We start from the raw sequence: 14,861 nt of genomic DNA on the forward strand, positions 1-14,861 counted from the left end.
GACTTTTTCCAGGATTGAGTGTCAGGCCTTCTAAAATTACCATCTGTAACTTCCTAAAAATTTACAGGGAGTTAAAATAATGATCTCCCGTTGACGATTTTCCGCAATTTAAGTTCCTTGAACTAATATGAAAACTGCATTTTATTATTGCTTACATCGCGAACAATCTCCCGATGAAGATGTGAAAATTGCCTTTTCGTCTAGCAAGGATCGCGAACGATCTCCCTCTGATATGATCTTACGCGAACAAAGTCCTGAGAATATTCTCCGCCGAAGATATACCGTGAGCGGGGGAAGGGGGGGGGGCGGATTAAAGATCAAATGAAAATGAATATTTTTTTAAAAATCCAAAGAGTGTGTGTGTGTGTGTGTGTGTGGGGGGGGGGGGGGGGGGGGGGAGGGGGGGGGGGGGGGTTAAATAATCTCCCGCTGACGATCTTCCGCGAACGAAGTTCCCTAAATCCCTTGAACTAATATGAAAATTGCATTTCATTCTTGCTTACATCCCGAACGATCTCCCGATGATGATATGAAAATTGCCTTTTCGTCTCGCTCGGATCGCGAACGATCTCCCTCTGACGATCTTACGCAAACAAAGTCTTGACGATATTACGCGAACGATTCTCCGCTGAAGATATGCCGTGAGCGGGGGAAGGGGGGTTAATGATAAAATGAAAAATATATATTATTTATAAAATTCAAAGGGGGAGGGAGGGTTAAAATAATGATCTCCTGCTGACGATCTTCCACAAACGAGGTTCCCTTGAACTAATATGAAAAGTGCATTTTATTCTCGCTTACATCGCGAACGATCTGCCGCTGAAGATATGAAGATTGCCTTTTCGTCTCTCTCAAATCGCAAACGATCTCCCGCTGATGATCTTACGCGAACGGAGTCCGCTACAAATATGAAAATTATCTTCTCGTTTTGTTTGGATCGCGAACGATCTGTTGACGATATTACGCGAACGATTCTCCGCTGAAGATATGAATATTGCCATCTCGTCCCATTCGCATTGCGAACGATCTCCATGTACAAGCCAGGTAATCGTTAAATGGTCCTAAATTGAACATGGACATGAATAGAAGTGACGGATACATTTCACTTCGAGATAATATCTTGATTTTTTCATTGTGTCTTCCTCATTTAGGACAGCCGCCGATAACAATAACGGCGTTACAAATGACAAAGCCGCGGCCTGTGACTTCTATTTACCGGCTTGATAACGCACCTTAAGCCAGGTAATAGTAATGAAACTAAAGACAAAAGGCCGACGTTCCCGCAACTGAGAACGGGAATTCACATCTAAACCATCTATATTGTGAGTAACCGCTCGCAGGGGCGCACTTTTGTTCCTATCTCCCATTGAGAGTGTTATCAGCAATGATATCCTGATCGTATCATTGTCTTGAATCAACTGACGCATTACCTTCATGTTTGAGCTGGACAACGCGGCCATGTTTGGTGACGAACTTTTCAAAAATTATCGAGTACCTCATTTTCAAGGTCGACGAAGTTTTCAAAGGGAAAAAAATTACGTCGGCGGAAAATCGTCTGCCGACGAAATTTTCAAGAACGACGAAATTTTCAAGACTTTACCGTAGTTTTATTTGCAATATATTCTGGGATAATTAAGGGAGATGCTAATTGATAGTAATAATAATGATGATCATCTGTCCATTTAAATCCTGTTGGTAAATAATAATGGGGAAGGGCAAATATGAACTTTTTTTCACAACGCTTAAATACGCTGTTTAACTAGATGTTTCTGACCATTAAAACAAATTCTTCACAATTTTAACTTTAGATTAGGTTTGGGGTCAATTTAGCTCAAAAGCTCTAAAGTTCAAAGTAGTCACCAAAATTCCATCCTTAAAAATTCTATAATCCAAGTAACCAAGTATAAGCATTAAAATCACAAGCAGATATTTCTTTTTCTGAATTTTCAAGATGAGAGTAATTTCAGCTATCAAACACAAGAAGAGGACTACTACAGTGTATTGCACATATGGAAATTTTCTTTCACGACCCCTGACCTTACTGACCTATGACCTCACTGACCTATGACCTCTGTTGAGGTCAAGCATCTTGACATTGTGTTCTGCACTCAATGCACTGAGCCAGAAAACAACTAGTCCTGGAAAAAGTATTGTTATATGCCCTACTCCACTAATAATTATATCCAAAGCTGGGAAGGTTTGGCTCTTAGGGAATATTGGCATACTGTATCATACCAGCAGGATCCATCTTTTTCTGAGGGGTTTCTTAAGTTTAAGCATGAACGAAAGTGAACCCCCCCCAGTAGCTTTAGTGAGTGTGACAGACATTTAGGCTGCTTAAGCTGAATGCAATTTAGTGAGAATCCCCTTGGCATTAGATTGTTCCTGCTAACACAATAGGTTTATGGGAACCCAGTCTTAAACATGTACAACTGGCCAGGGTAAAGTAAACATAAATGGGGAGATGTGGCCAACTATTACCCAACTTTGTCTGTAGTCCAGAGCCAAGTTTCTGGAAAACTTTGACGTATTTTTTCTGGCTCTTTCAAAATACTCTTCTTTCCAAAATTATGTTCAGCTCCAGTTATCTGTACTCCATGAACAATACCTTTTCCTACCATGAAAATTGTTTTTTATGTCAATAAAATTGATATTTATCTACATAGCGTCTGGTAAGATATTTTTTAAAAAGTAGTTTGATGAAATAAAATTAGTTAGTAATGCATGATGCTTTATTTATGTGAAATAAATTTCTGAAAAAAAGGAAACAAGTGAATTAATCAAATTCATGCTATAACACAGAAAAGATGAATAAATCAAATTAAGAAATTGAGTCAGAAGCTGATTCAACTTATAACCCGTTCATGGTTTGTGACATACTGTGGTAAAAGATAAAAACCTTCCAGCCATATTTTGTTCATAATCTGTTGGGTCATGCCAACTCATAAATATTTTGGTAAATTTTTGTTTCCACGTCATTTGGGGTTTGTAAAAAAGTAGGAAAAAGCTTTACAAATATGGGTATGGGGTTACTCAAGGCAGAAAACTGCTAAGAAAAAAATTAGATTTCTGATTAAAATAAACTCCCACGATTTTAGTTCTAAGCAGTCATTTCATGAGTGGAAATGTTAAGTTAAAGGCAATTTGTTATCAGATTGTCATTGAAAGTCAGGAAAATAGGTGAAAAAAATAAAATGAAATAATTTCTTGAAGGTGTCACTTTCTTGTGTTATTCTTTTAAAATGCTACACAGTTACATGTAAAGGCCTACAAGTTTATGGGTGACACACACTGCCACACATGAAAAAAAATCTACAAACAACAAATAAAAATAATAAATTTAAAAAAATGAAAAAAAAAAAGACATTGAAAAAAACACTGAAAGAAAAACACTAACTACTTTAACACAAATTTTGATGAAAAAACAAGGAAAAAAATCAGTTTCACATTTAGAAGTGGTTGGGGCTGAAATGGTCTGAGCATGGCAAAAAGACACAAGCAGCACAAGTACCCAGCAATTTTGTCAATCCAAAGCCAAGTTTCTGGAAATTCCTTTCTCACTTCCTCTACAGTCTGGAGGCTGTTGCTGCTTCTGGATTGGTCTGCTTCAGCAACGTTGTCTGCAACTGGCAGCAGAGCTGCCATTTCAAAAACATTGTCGCCACCATCAGCTCTACGCAACCAGTTGTCTGTCACTACATAACACAATGAAAAATCTTGTTTGACAGATAAACTCATGAAAGGAATTAACTGTAACACAAACAAGATGGCACTTTTTGTTAGTTTTGAAATAAAGTTATCCATGGTTGAAAATGAGGTAATTCTATCAAAAATGCAAACAATAACAATCATTACAATAAAATCAAAACATGATTAATAATCTGAGACAACTTTAACATTAATTGTTATCCCTGCAGCTTTTCAATAGGTTTTGAGTCTAATAATTCCTTGTTGTTCATGAAACTTAAAAATTCATAACACATATTATGACATCTAGCCAGTATGGCCACAATGCTTGCCAATGCGCTAAGATGACAGAAGGCTCAATAACATAAAAAGAAACAAATAAAGGTGCCTCCTCCTTCAATCAGTCACTTTCATGTGAGCAGTGACAAAGGTGGACAACTGTAACAGTCAAATGCCTGTAGCCACCTAACTTCCCTTGGCAAAATGAAACATTTGCAGCAATATTGCAGCAAATTGGCAGCAGACCTGATATTTTGCTAAGGGTAACCAACAGACAGATAATACACATAAGACTTGGTGTAAATCTCATCTTCAGAGTTGCATACTTATTTTAAAAAACAACTTAAATTACTTATTCATTTCATATTCAAAGATTATAACCAGTATGTCTGTATCATATAAGTTTTAAGTTTCCAAGACTACATAAAAAGTAAAATTTAATTTAAAACTAGAGGATCAGAGAGGCGATACCGCCTCCGAATATTGTACCACCAGCTGGAGCAAGCGCATTCGTACAGACCCCCACATACACAAAATAAGGGACACAGCCACCAGTCTTGTGCTTGACAAGCTGTAAAAATGCAATCAACAAGAATTTTCAAAATATGCAAAAAATATATATAACTAAAAATGGTACAATCAAATTAAAGTTCATCGTAAGGTAGGTCAAAGTTCAATTTCAAGGTCACAGTAAGATTGCCAGTATATGTCTTCCTATTCAAGTTCAATAGTAACTATGGACTTTTCTCTGCCAGTTTTGGATATAAAAGAGAAGCAAAATTTGCAAAGTTCAGTTCATGGTGAAAAGAAGGTCAAAGGTCACAGTTAATTGCCTCTAATGACTTTCTATTCAAATTCAATAGTAACTATGGGCGTATCTCTGAAAATAAAAGCATTAAAAAGTTGCAAAGTTCAGTTTATGGTGTAAAGTAGGTCAAAGGTCAATTTCAAGGTCACATTTAGATTGCCAGTATATGACTTCCTATTCAAGTTCAATAGTAACTATGGGCCTATCTCTACCAGCTTTGGAGATAGAAGGGAAGCAAAATTTGCAAAGTTCAGTTCATGGTGAAAGTAGGTCAAAGGTCAATTTCAAGGTCACAGTAAGATTGCCAGTATATGACTTCCTATTCAACTTCAATAGTAACTATGGACCTATCTCTGCCAGTTTTGGAGATAGCAGGGAAGCAAAATTTGCAAAGTTCAGTTCATGGTGAAAAGTAGGTCAAAGGTCAATTTCAAGGTCACAGTAAGATTGCCAGTATATGACTTCCTATTCAACTTCAATAGTAACTATGGACCTATCTCTGCCAGTTTTGGAGATATAAGGGAAGCAAAATTTGCAAAGTTCAGTTCATGGTGAAAAGTAGGTCAAAGGTCAATTTCAAGGTCACAGTAAGATTGCCAGTATATGACTTCCTATTCAACTTCAATAGTAACTATGGACCTATCTCTGCCAGTTTTGGAGATAAAAGGGAAGCAAAATTTGCAAAGTTCAGTTCATGGTGAAAAGTAGGTCAAAGGTCAATTTCAAGGTCACATTTAGATTGCCAGTATATGACTTCCTATTCAACTTCAATAGTAACTATGGACCTATCTCTGCCAGTTTTGGAGATAAAAGGGAAGCAAAATTTGCAAAGTTCAGTTCATGGTGAAAAGTAGGTCAAAGGTCAATTTTAAGGTCACATTTAGATTGCCAGTATATGACTTCCTATTCAACTTCAATAGTAACTATGGACCTATCTCTGCCAGTTTTGGAGATATAAGGGACTAAATGTTATAATTTTGGGGTTACCATAATGTGCCATAAATTTCCTACAGAAAAAATTAATTTAAATAAAAAGGTCATTTTGGTCAAAATTCTTGAAATGGGAGGTGCTCTGAAGTTCCAGAAGTTCAAATTTGATGAAATAATGTCATTTTTGACCACAAGTTGTCTGCTTTACCAAGCCTTATGTTTTATTTTTCAAGAGTTTAAAATTTATTATCCATTACCGTACTGCACATTTTGCTTTCACCACCAATATGTACTTTTTGATACAGCGTAACTCGAAAACCGTATGGAATACAAAAAAACAGAGACCAAATCCAGTGTTGGGCTTTACATGCTCTACAAAATGCAAAAAAGAATGGGTCTCTAGCATTAACGGTTCCTGAATTAGAGACAGTTTTCAGTTTTGGTATCTTATGGCCACTACTCCCGTGAAAATGCACCGATTGACCCCAAATTTACGGATATGAAAGATGACCTGAAGGGTAACATTTTCCAATAATATTATTGGTTAAGTCTGTGTGGTGTCTGAATAACAGCACAAATAATTTTTTTTTTGTAAAAAAATTCATTTTTTTGAAAATTTTGGCCCGTTTGACCTTGAAATAAAGGTCAAAGGTCAAATCCAAGGGCATATTTGAAATCTACACATATGACTTTTGGAAAGCCGTCTGTAGAAAATTTTCCCATAATTCCTTCCGTAGGGTAGATAATTAGCATTTAATTTTGCCATTTTTGGACAAGGGTGCATTGCAATGAATGCCACACCTAGACCCCAATATCGACAAAGCCCAAATTTTATGTGGAACGAGTTGAGATTATAGGTGACCTAAATCCAAGAGATGGTTATGGGGGCCCTTACCGTCTAGGAGGAGAAGCGGTAACGGTAACATGGCTGCGGAGCCGGCGGAGCCGGCGGAACGGACCGGACAGGACTAAAACCATGTGTACCGCCAGCGCCAACGCTGGTGGTACAATAAAAGGGCCAATATCTCAACTCAGTTTCAGTACAAATGTTGATTGTAATCTCAAGCTTCTCTTTTTTTTAACAATATAACTTCAAAAAATTATTTATATTTAATCAAGGATAATTCTCTTCAAATCTGTCACTTGAGAGTTTTAGCAAATAATTTAAAAGCATCACCAAGTCAATAATACAAAGTGTTGTCTACCGGTCAAGTCTGTGACACACATTTTGTGAAATATTTGCAAAATTGTTTTACAACCTTTTTTGTATGCTGTTCTACAGTCTGTTTTTTAAATGTTTTACAACCTTTTTCTCCCTGTTGATCTTTTTCCACATTACAGGTAACTATAGTATAAAACCAGCAGCAATGTTAGGACAAGACAGAACTGTGCAAATTTCATACAAAATGTGAGCTTGGGTGACTTGACTCTGAAAGACACTTTTTTTTTTTTTGTGGAATAATGACTCAACTCTTTACTTACTGGGGTACAATACTAGGTCCTTTTTTAAATAAGCATCTGTCATTACCAGCATGCCTGCTTCCTGAAAAAAAAAAACAAAGAATCAGTATAATCCACCAAGTGATATATCACTGTCCATCTCTAGCTATCAAAAAAAAAAAAGAAAAAAAAAACAACTGCATTTTCCTAACTCCCCCAAGGATTTATGTTCACTGCAGAAAATGCACATGACGTCAACAAATAAATCCTGTAAGGAAGAAAAAAAATATCATTTCAAATTTATTCAGCAAGCACCATGTAATATTTTGCTTTTTGGTAAGGACAAATGGCCAACTTGTGGGGAAATGGGATAAAAAAGTGTATCAATTTTCATGTTACGATGTAATACTAAATGTTTTTCTCTAAATATAAGGCCTTCTGCCTTAAGATCTTGACTCACAAGACTGAACTAAGGTAGCCTTAATCATCACAAAAAGCTATCTTGAGATTAGAAAGGAAAAGCTAAATACTTGCCTTCAGCAAATCAAAAGCATTATTTCCACCAATGGGATAGGGCCACCAAAATGACCTCTTCTTTCTCTTGGCCATAATACACGGTTCGCCTCTTAAGCAGGGGTTAAACCCTCCACTTGTGTCCTTTACATCGTACTCCTCCAGTTCTGCCAAGACCTGTGAAATAGTACAACCAGGACTCATTAAATACTACATAGCAGGACTCAGTACATACTATATAGCAGGATTCATTACATACTAAAACCTTTTCAAACTGAGCCATTCAGGTTTCAGTATCACACCTGTAAGAGGGTGGGGTTACCTTTCACAAGCTTTCAACGTACCAATCAAAAATTTTTGGTGGTGCTGAGAGTAGAGGATCCATTAGGGCATTTCTCAGACTGGTGCAATTCAGAAAAATGCAATCCTACTTACATAGACATTCAATGCTTAATATAATAAGAACTAAGTTTTGTGCTTGATTGGTATTATGACGAACGTATCATTCATAGCTCAAGATTGTTCCATTCACCACTTATCAAATGCACTGTTTTATTATTCAAATACGCCATGTTTAAAAATGTGTAAAGTCTTACGAATCTGTTGTTGTCAGAAATCACTAAAAAAAGAACACACAGAGGTTCTCCTTGGTCATAGCAGGCAATGCAACATATTCGAACTAAACTAGATTCAATCATTGATGACTAAAAAACACACCCACCATCCCAACCAACCACACACACCCACATCAGTACCCCCCCCCCCCCACACACACACACACACACACACACACACACACTGTGACACGTACGTAACTATGTATATTAAGAAATAGAAACAGCTTTAGGCTTACTTCGGCCTGTGTGATATCATTCCCTGATTTTAGCAGCAACACACTCTGGTCCACAGCAAGACATCCTACAAATGACCCAGCAGCGGCAGTCACTTCAAAGGTCACATCCTTGCCCAATTCGGATTGCGTAATTTCTGTGTTTGATGGGTTGGTAAAACGCACAGACACCTGCCAAAATATAAAAGTTGCACATCAGGTTCTTTTGGCAATAATTTTGTTTATTTCTTTACCTATGGGACAGCTTTAATCACAATATAGTGTTCAGAACCTATTTCAAAGTCTTTCCTACTTTCATCTAATACTCAGTGAGTTACTTAACTGTCTACATAATAGGTATCAGTATAATCAACTGCAACATTATATTATACTCACCAATATTTTGTTTAACCATTTAATGCATAAGATATCCCAGAATGGCAGAAGTACTCACATCATTTCTAAAAGCTCCCTCTACAGTAAAATCAACACTGTCAACAATCATTTCACCATCAGCAGTGAGGAAATAGACCAGAATTCTAGCTTTGGGTGCCATATTGCTATCGGCCGTGATGGTGAACTCTTGCCTGGTAGCAGCACTGGCAAACACCTGTTCACCCACTGAGTGTATGGTTCCCCTGGAGACAATCTGAACAAAAAAATTAAAGAAAATAATTTTCCTCCTTGTATGTCTCAATTGGACCTTTTAATTTCCAAATTAAATATAGTAAACAGTATGGGCAGTGCGGCTAATAATAACACACATGCACAATCAATATGAATCTTTAAAAACTTCAAAATTTCAATTCTGATAATTTATCAAATTAAAATGATCATATTCGTGTCAAATAAAACCAGACTGAATATCAGCCACATTAAACACCCTAAAAAGGGTCGACAATCTTAAACATGACTCTACTGCCCCCTAGTGGCTGATGATTGATTTTGCAGCTGGGGACATTCCTGACTTCATTCTCTATCTGTATTTTTGCCAAGGATTACCACACTTACCAGCATGTCATTGACCTCTATGCAATATTTTCTTCCATCAACTACTGATCCTATCCAACCATAAATAAGATGATTCTTATTCCCACCCACCCACCCAATTCCTTTTTCAAGCTGGAAGAAGAACATAAACTGCTAGGCTGCCAATACTAAATTTGCAGTGAGAATGTCCAAAATCTCATTTTCAATGATGCTGCTATCTACTATGTATAATAATATTATAACAACCCACCTGGTAAGACACCTTGGAGAGAGATGATGTTGACCTTAACTGAAACACTATGTCTCCTCCTGCCTGGAAAACAAGCAATCTTTTTCCTTCAACATTAAATATCTGAAATATACCTTACTCATTCTTCTATACATTCAATATCCAACAGTAGGACTCAAGGGTCAGTAAGTTATAATTGCTCATGACACCCCCCCCCAAAAAAAATAAATAAATAAATAAATAAATAAATAAATAAATAAATAAATAACTCATGGATTATTCTGAGGAGATATTTCTTTCTGTGTCACTTTTAATTTTACATACATACCTGTGAAACACTGTCAACATCTTTCAAGGTTATCTGCATTTGCTGGCCACTCCTGGTTTCAAATGGATTTGGAGATTTCACAGCCCTTGCAGTGCTGGAACCTTTCAGGCTGACCTGGTATTTGCATGATAAAAGGAGATGCATAAAAAACACGAAAAAATTTACGTTTAGCTGTTTGCAGTCACCATCTAGCATATGACAATTTGGCAAACTGGACCATAATATTATTATAAGTGTTATTTGAGGTTACAGGAAATATTTCATATGTGAAAGCAATCACAAAGTCTAAACTATGAATATTGTTATTTGGTATTCATAAACTACTGATAAGAAACCATGGTATATATGCATTTATATAATCTTCAGCTTAGCTTCCTAATTGCTTTTTTTTTCCTTTCTTTTTTTTTTTTTTTTTTTTGGGGGGGGGCGTATCTTATAAATTTTTACCATATCTTGTAAATAAATGTCACTTGTCTTTATTATCTAAAATACAATTACTTTTAAGAAACATAATATACAATTACTTTAAAAAAAGCATTTATCTAATAGTATGTACCATGCAGTAACAAATTAAAATGAAAGCAGATTTCAAATATATAAACAACATACTGAGACATTTATCTCCACATCAATAAGGTTACTCTTATTAATCAATTGTGAAATAGCAAGTACATGTACATTGTATAACAAACACATCCCTAGCAGCTGACTTTCAAAGCTGATCAGTAACTTCTTTGCCTACCCATAGCTATTAATATCAAAGCTATCAATAACTTGTAAGAAGTATAAAAAACTTACAGTCAAAGTGAAGGTAGTGGCACGTGTAGGAATGTCCACTGTTACTGGCAAAAGTCCATCAGCTGGAACATCCAGAGTCTGTCGAATCAATTCCTTGTCAGGGTCATTCCATTCACTGTGGTATTTGACCTCCACTTGAAGTGGGGTAGTGCGAGGAGCTGGGGGAGTGCCATCTGGCTGGGTCACTTTGGCCTAGAATTTAAAGTTTATTCGTGACGTATGCATCCACCTGGGTGGATGAAAATGACAATATTCAATGTAATTTTTAATGAGTATGTTATTAATCAATTCTTTAACTTACAACTCTTTAACTTATTAAAGACAACTGTTTAAGGCAATTTACTAAATTACTACTACTATTATAGTATTATAAATTGCAAAATTATAATCAAGTAATTCATACACAATTACCTACAAGAGTATAAACTAATAATAATAAGAAGAAGAATACTAAAATACATATTAATTTACTTACAAAGGCAGTATACTTAAGACCTGGCTTGAAATGTGAGGGACTAGCTTCCAGAAATTCCACTTCGTGTTCTTCATCATAAAATCTAATGGATTCATTTCCAGACTGGGTAGTCCCGGTCAAGGTCTCGGTGACGTTTGCAATGACCACAAAGTTCTGATTGGTAGGGATGGCACCTCCAGCCAACCCAAAAGTCTGACGAATCTCGCTGTGGGTGATTTCGAATGAAGCAGTGCCATTAATCTGAAAGGCAAGCACAGATAAAAATAAGGCCCTTTCAACATCGAATGGTATATTTCAAGGATACTGCTGTACTTGCACACTTTAAAAGATTGATGGCTTCATAGCCTGGATATTACAAAGGAAAGTCACCTAAAAAAAACACCCTCAATTGAAAACCAAGTCATCAATTTCTGCTCAAACAGCATGCAGGTAGAGAACTTGGTCTTGATGAAGACAGGGTATAGATAAAATTAATAAGTATTACACTCAGTTCAGTCTTACGTATCATTTGAACTGATGTTAACTTAATGTAGTGCTGTACATAAATTTATGTTATAGATACAACAACAGAGGTACAATTTTTCAGGCAGAAACATCTAGCAAGTACAACTGATACAACTTTTAAAATAACATCTGTTCACCATTCCAGCACTAGCTCCACACTTGAATGGAGCTGTGCACACGTAATCTACAAATGGGTGATGTTTATCAAAATGCTATAATTATAACTATATTAACTCCATTCTTTTACAATGATGCTAATGTGTATACACCCCTTCGTAAAATATGTAGTCACAAGTCAAAGGTGTGCACTTATTAATCAAGTATGTCACTTTCAATCAAACTTGACACATTTAGTCCAGAAATATGGTGAAAATCACACAAATATTGTAGCAACCCTTTGCAATGTGTGGATTGAAATCGGTGGAAAATGGGGGCCAAAATAATGCTTTTGTAAATATTTATACAAAACAATATATACTAGTAACAGAATTTTCAGTCAAGGACCCTAGTCAACAGTAAATTTTAATACCTGGTCCATTTTTTTCTACATTAACTGTAACTGTTACAATAACTGTTACAATTACACTGGGCTAAGTAGAAGTTACCACATGGCTGGTTTAGATACCAGTTTAGACGGCTGAACATAATGCAGAGAAACTCACTGTCAGTAAGCTCTCTGTATACAGGCTTATTATTACAATATTTTACATTTACATTTAAAAAGAACACATTGCATGCATCAACAAGATTTCATACTTACATCCATAGTCTTCATTAAAGAAAAAAGAAAGGTACTGCGTGAGCAATTAAGGTAAGATCACTAGATATTATTAATAATCATTATAGTAGACCTTCAAAAAATCACCAAAGGCACACAGCATTATATGGGGGTATTAGATACAACATACAAGTATTAGAACAAGTACTTGTGAAGACCAATCAATAGGAACGATTTAAAGAAATTAAGACTTAAAAATACAGCATCCGTAAAATTCACAATTTCTCTCCATTTTAAAGATTGCGTAGTTACCATAATTACTGTAGCCAGCAATTTCAATGTGGGAACCCTTGAACATTTTTAACTGCTCAGTTGACCCAAAGCAAAATTAGCCTTTGGATCAAATGGTTAACCAGGGGTGGATGGAGTCTGCCTTCTGGGTCTTTCGGAAGACGGTCACAATTTTTCAAGTTTACATTGGCCGGCATCTAATTTTTTGTGTTGGAAGATGGTCAAAAATGGGGGATGGATCAACAAAGATGTTATTAATTTGGAAGACTGTCAAAAATATCTCTGGGTCCGCCCCTATTAATAAAAAAGAAAAATTCTGCAAAAACTTGTCCCCATTTTGAACTTCCCTTATCTGAAACAAAGGTAACATCTCAAGCAGTTGTCCCAGCCTACACTTCTAGCCAATCAGAATTCAAGGGATGAATACCACTTTGTAACTGTTACAATAAAAATGGCAAAAAACTTTTTTGCTTTGACTGCATGTATAACAGACATCATACAGTACATGCAGTCAAAGCAAAAAAGTTTTTTTTTCTAACTTACATCCATTTTTTTCATGATACTTTTCACAGAAGGACTTCTGGAATACTGGTACAAGGGCACAAACATGGCTTTTAATGTCACTTTTCCTTTGACACCTTTTCCATATGTGTACCTGAAATGGAATCCAGCAAACTTAAGGCCATACTAAAAGATACTACCGTAGCCTCAACTGTATACAAATGTTCAGTTATTCTCAAATCAGATTCTGAAACTGATACTAATATAGGAAAACAAATGTCTTCCTTTTTTCTTTAAGTTCATTCTATTCATTTCCATTCATTTTCTTTCAGGCCTTTTTCCAGTCAATAGGCATCTTTTTCCATAATAACAGATCCTAAAAACAAACTTGTTATTTTGCTAGCTGCTTTCCCTGCTGAAATGCACCGATTGAACCCAAAATAATGTATACGCCCCACTCCCCCAGCCACCATAGTAGTGGTATAAAAAGTTTGCAGAATTAAGCTAAATAATCTCAATGTGAAAGAAAAGTAATGGAATAATTTTGCAACTTGAATAAATCATTTAACGTTCCCCCCCAAAAAAGTGGCATACTTTGCCTCCACTTGGCCTATGATCTTTTCTTGTGTTCTTGTCAATCCGTAAGGGGGAAGGGTCACTTTGACCTCGTACAAGGGCAAAACTGAAAAAAAAATCTTTCATCATCATCTGACTAGCTATTTATATCACTGTCAATTAAGGATTATTAAATAAGGTTGACAATTGACCTCGGAGTTTGTCATAAAGATTGGGTGATAGCTATTAGTTATAAAATAAATTAATGCAAAAAAGCCAGGGTTTTATTTTATCATTTTAAATCTATTATTCTCCATCTTGATAATGTTACCTTTTTGGGGACTTTGATTATTATATCCTAAGTAAATTTCTGAGAGAATAGATTATAAAAATGGTACATTTCTTGAAAGACAATGTGATATTCAATAACAAACTAATCAAAGTAATCTAAATTAATTTTATAAATGACTCACCATACTCTGCAACTGTGAATACTTTCTCTACTTTTTGACCCTACAATATGAAATAAAAACAAAAATTTAATACAATTTCATAAAGCACATTGTACAATCCATGTAAGCAGTCATTGTATGTAACTATCAGTAATGAATTTGTGAAACTTGTACTTTTAAATGTGATGAAAATATCCAGACCAAAAAAAAAAAAAAAACACTAATCCATCCCACTCACCCCAGCATTCACTTTTATCTTCCAATCTCCAAGAACAGGTAAACTTGTCAGTTGAAGGGATTTGGTCAGAACTCCTGAAAGATCAACATACAGAATGGAGATAAGAGAAATGAAGTTAATCAAATGTTAAAAAGTCCTGTTTAACTATAAGCAATATAAATCTGATGCAGTGACAATGAATTTGATTAACTGTGTCTCATAAGCCAAATATGGCTGGGTATTCTTTTAATTAGTAGTAGTTTGTTGTATACTGGTTTTTTGTAATTTATGTTTTAAGAATATGCGACACTTTAAAA

The 14,861-nt window shown here is 35.7% G+C and overlaps 1 protein-coding gene across 5 annotated transcripts in view; it reads right to left on the bottom strand.

The window, feature by feature from the left end:
- The window catches only part of LOC106161055 (CD109 antigen), a 56,718-nt gene that overhangs the window by 23,638 nt on the left and 18,219 nt on the right, over positions 1-14,861 (bottom strand). For 2 of the 5 annotated variants that reach the window (XM_087010546.1, XM_087010547.1), the window contains exons 8-20: positions 14,566-14,639; positions 14,349-14,388; positions 13,915-14,002; positions 13,363-13,474; positions 11,307-11,546; positions 10,832-11,023; positions 10,034-10,147; positions 9,727-9,789; positions 8,941-9,135; positions 8,511-8,678; positions 7,679-7,834; positions 7,187-7,247; positions 3,512-3,695 (exon numbers count right to left, since the gene is read on the bottom strand). In XM_087010546.1, the coding sequence (XP_086866672.1) occupies positions 3,512-3,695; positions 7,187-7,247; positions 7,679-7,834; positions 8,511-8,678; positions 8,941-9,135; positions 9,727-9,789; positions 10,034-10,147; positions 10,832-11,023; positions 11,307-11,546; positions 13,363-13,474; positions 13,915-14,002; positions 14,349-14,388; positions 14,566-14,639 (1,687 nt within the window). Of the gene's footprint in view, positions 1-2,481; positions 2,615-3,511; positions 3,696-7,186; positions 7,248-7,678; positions 7,835-8,510; positions 8,679-8,940; positions 9,136-9,726; positions 9,790-10,033; positions 10,148-10,831; positions 11,024-11,306; positions 11,547-13,362; positions 13,475-13,914; positions 14,003-14,348; positions 14,389-14,565; positions 14,640-14,861 lie in introns of all 5 variants that reach the window. The other 3 variants (XM_087010548.1, XM_087010549.1, XM_087010550.1) reach the window with 2 other exon arrangements.

The sequence above is a fragment of the Lingula anatina genome, chromosome 4, assembly GCF_051362555.1.
Source record: "Lingula anatina isolate TDL-2025a chromosome 4, LinAna3.0, whole genome shotgun sequence".
NCBI classification, from domain to species: domain Eukaryota; kingdom Metazoa; phylum Brachiopoda; class Lingulata; order Lingulida; family Lingulidae; genus Lingula; species Lingula anatina.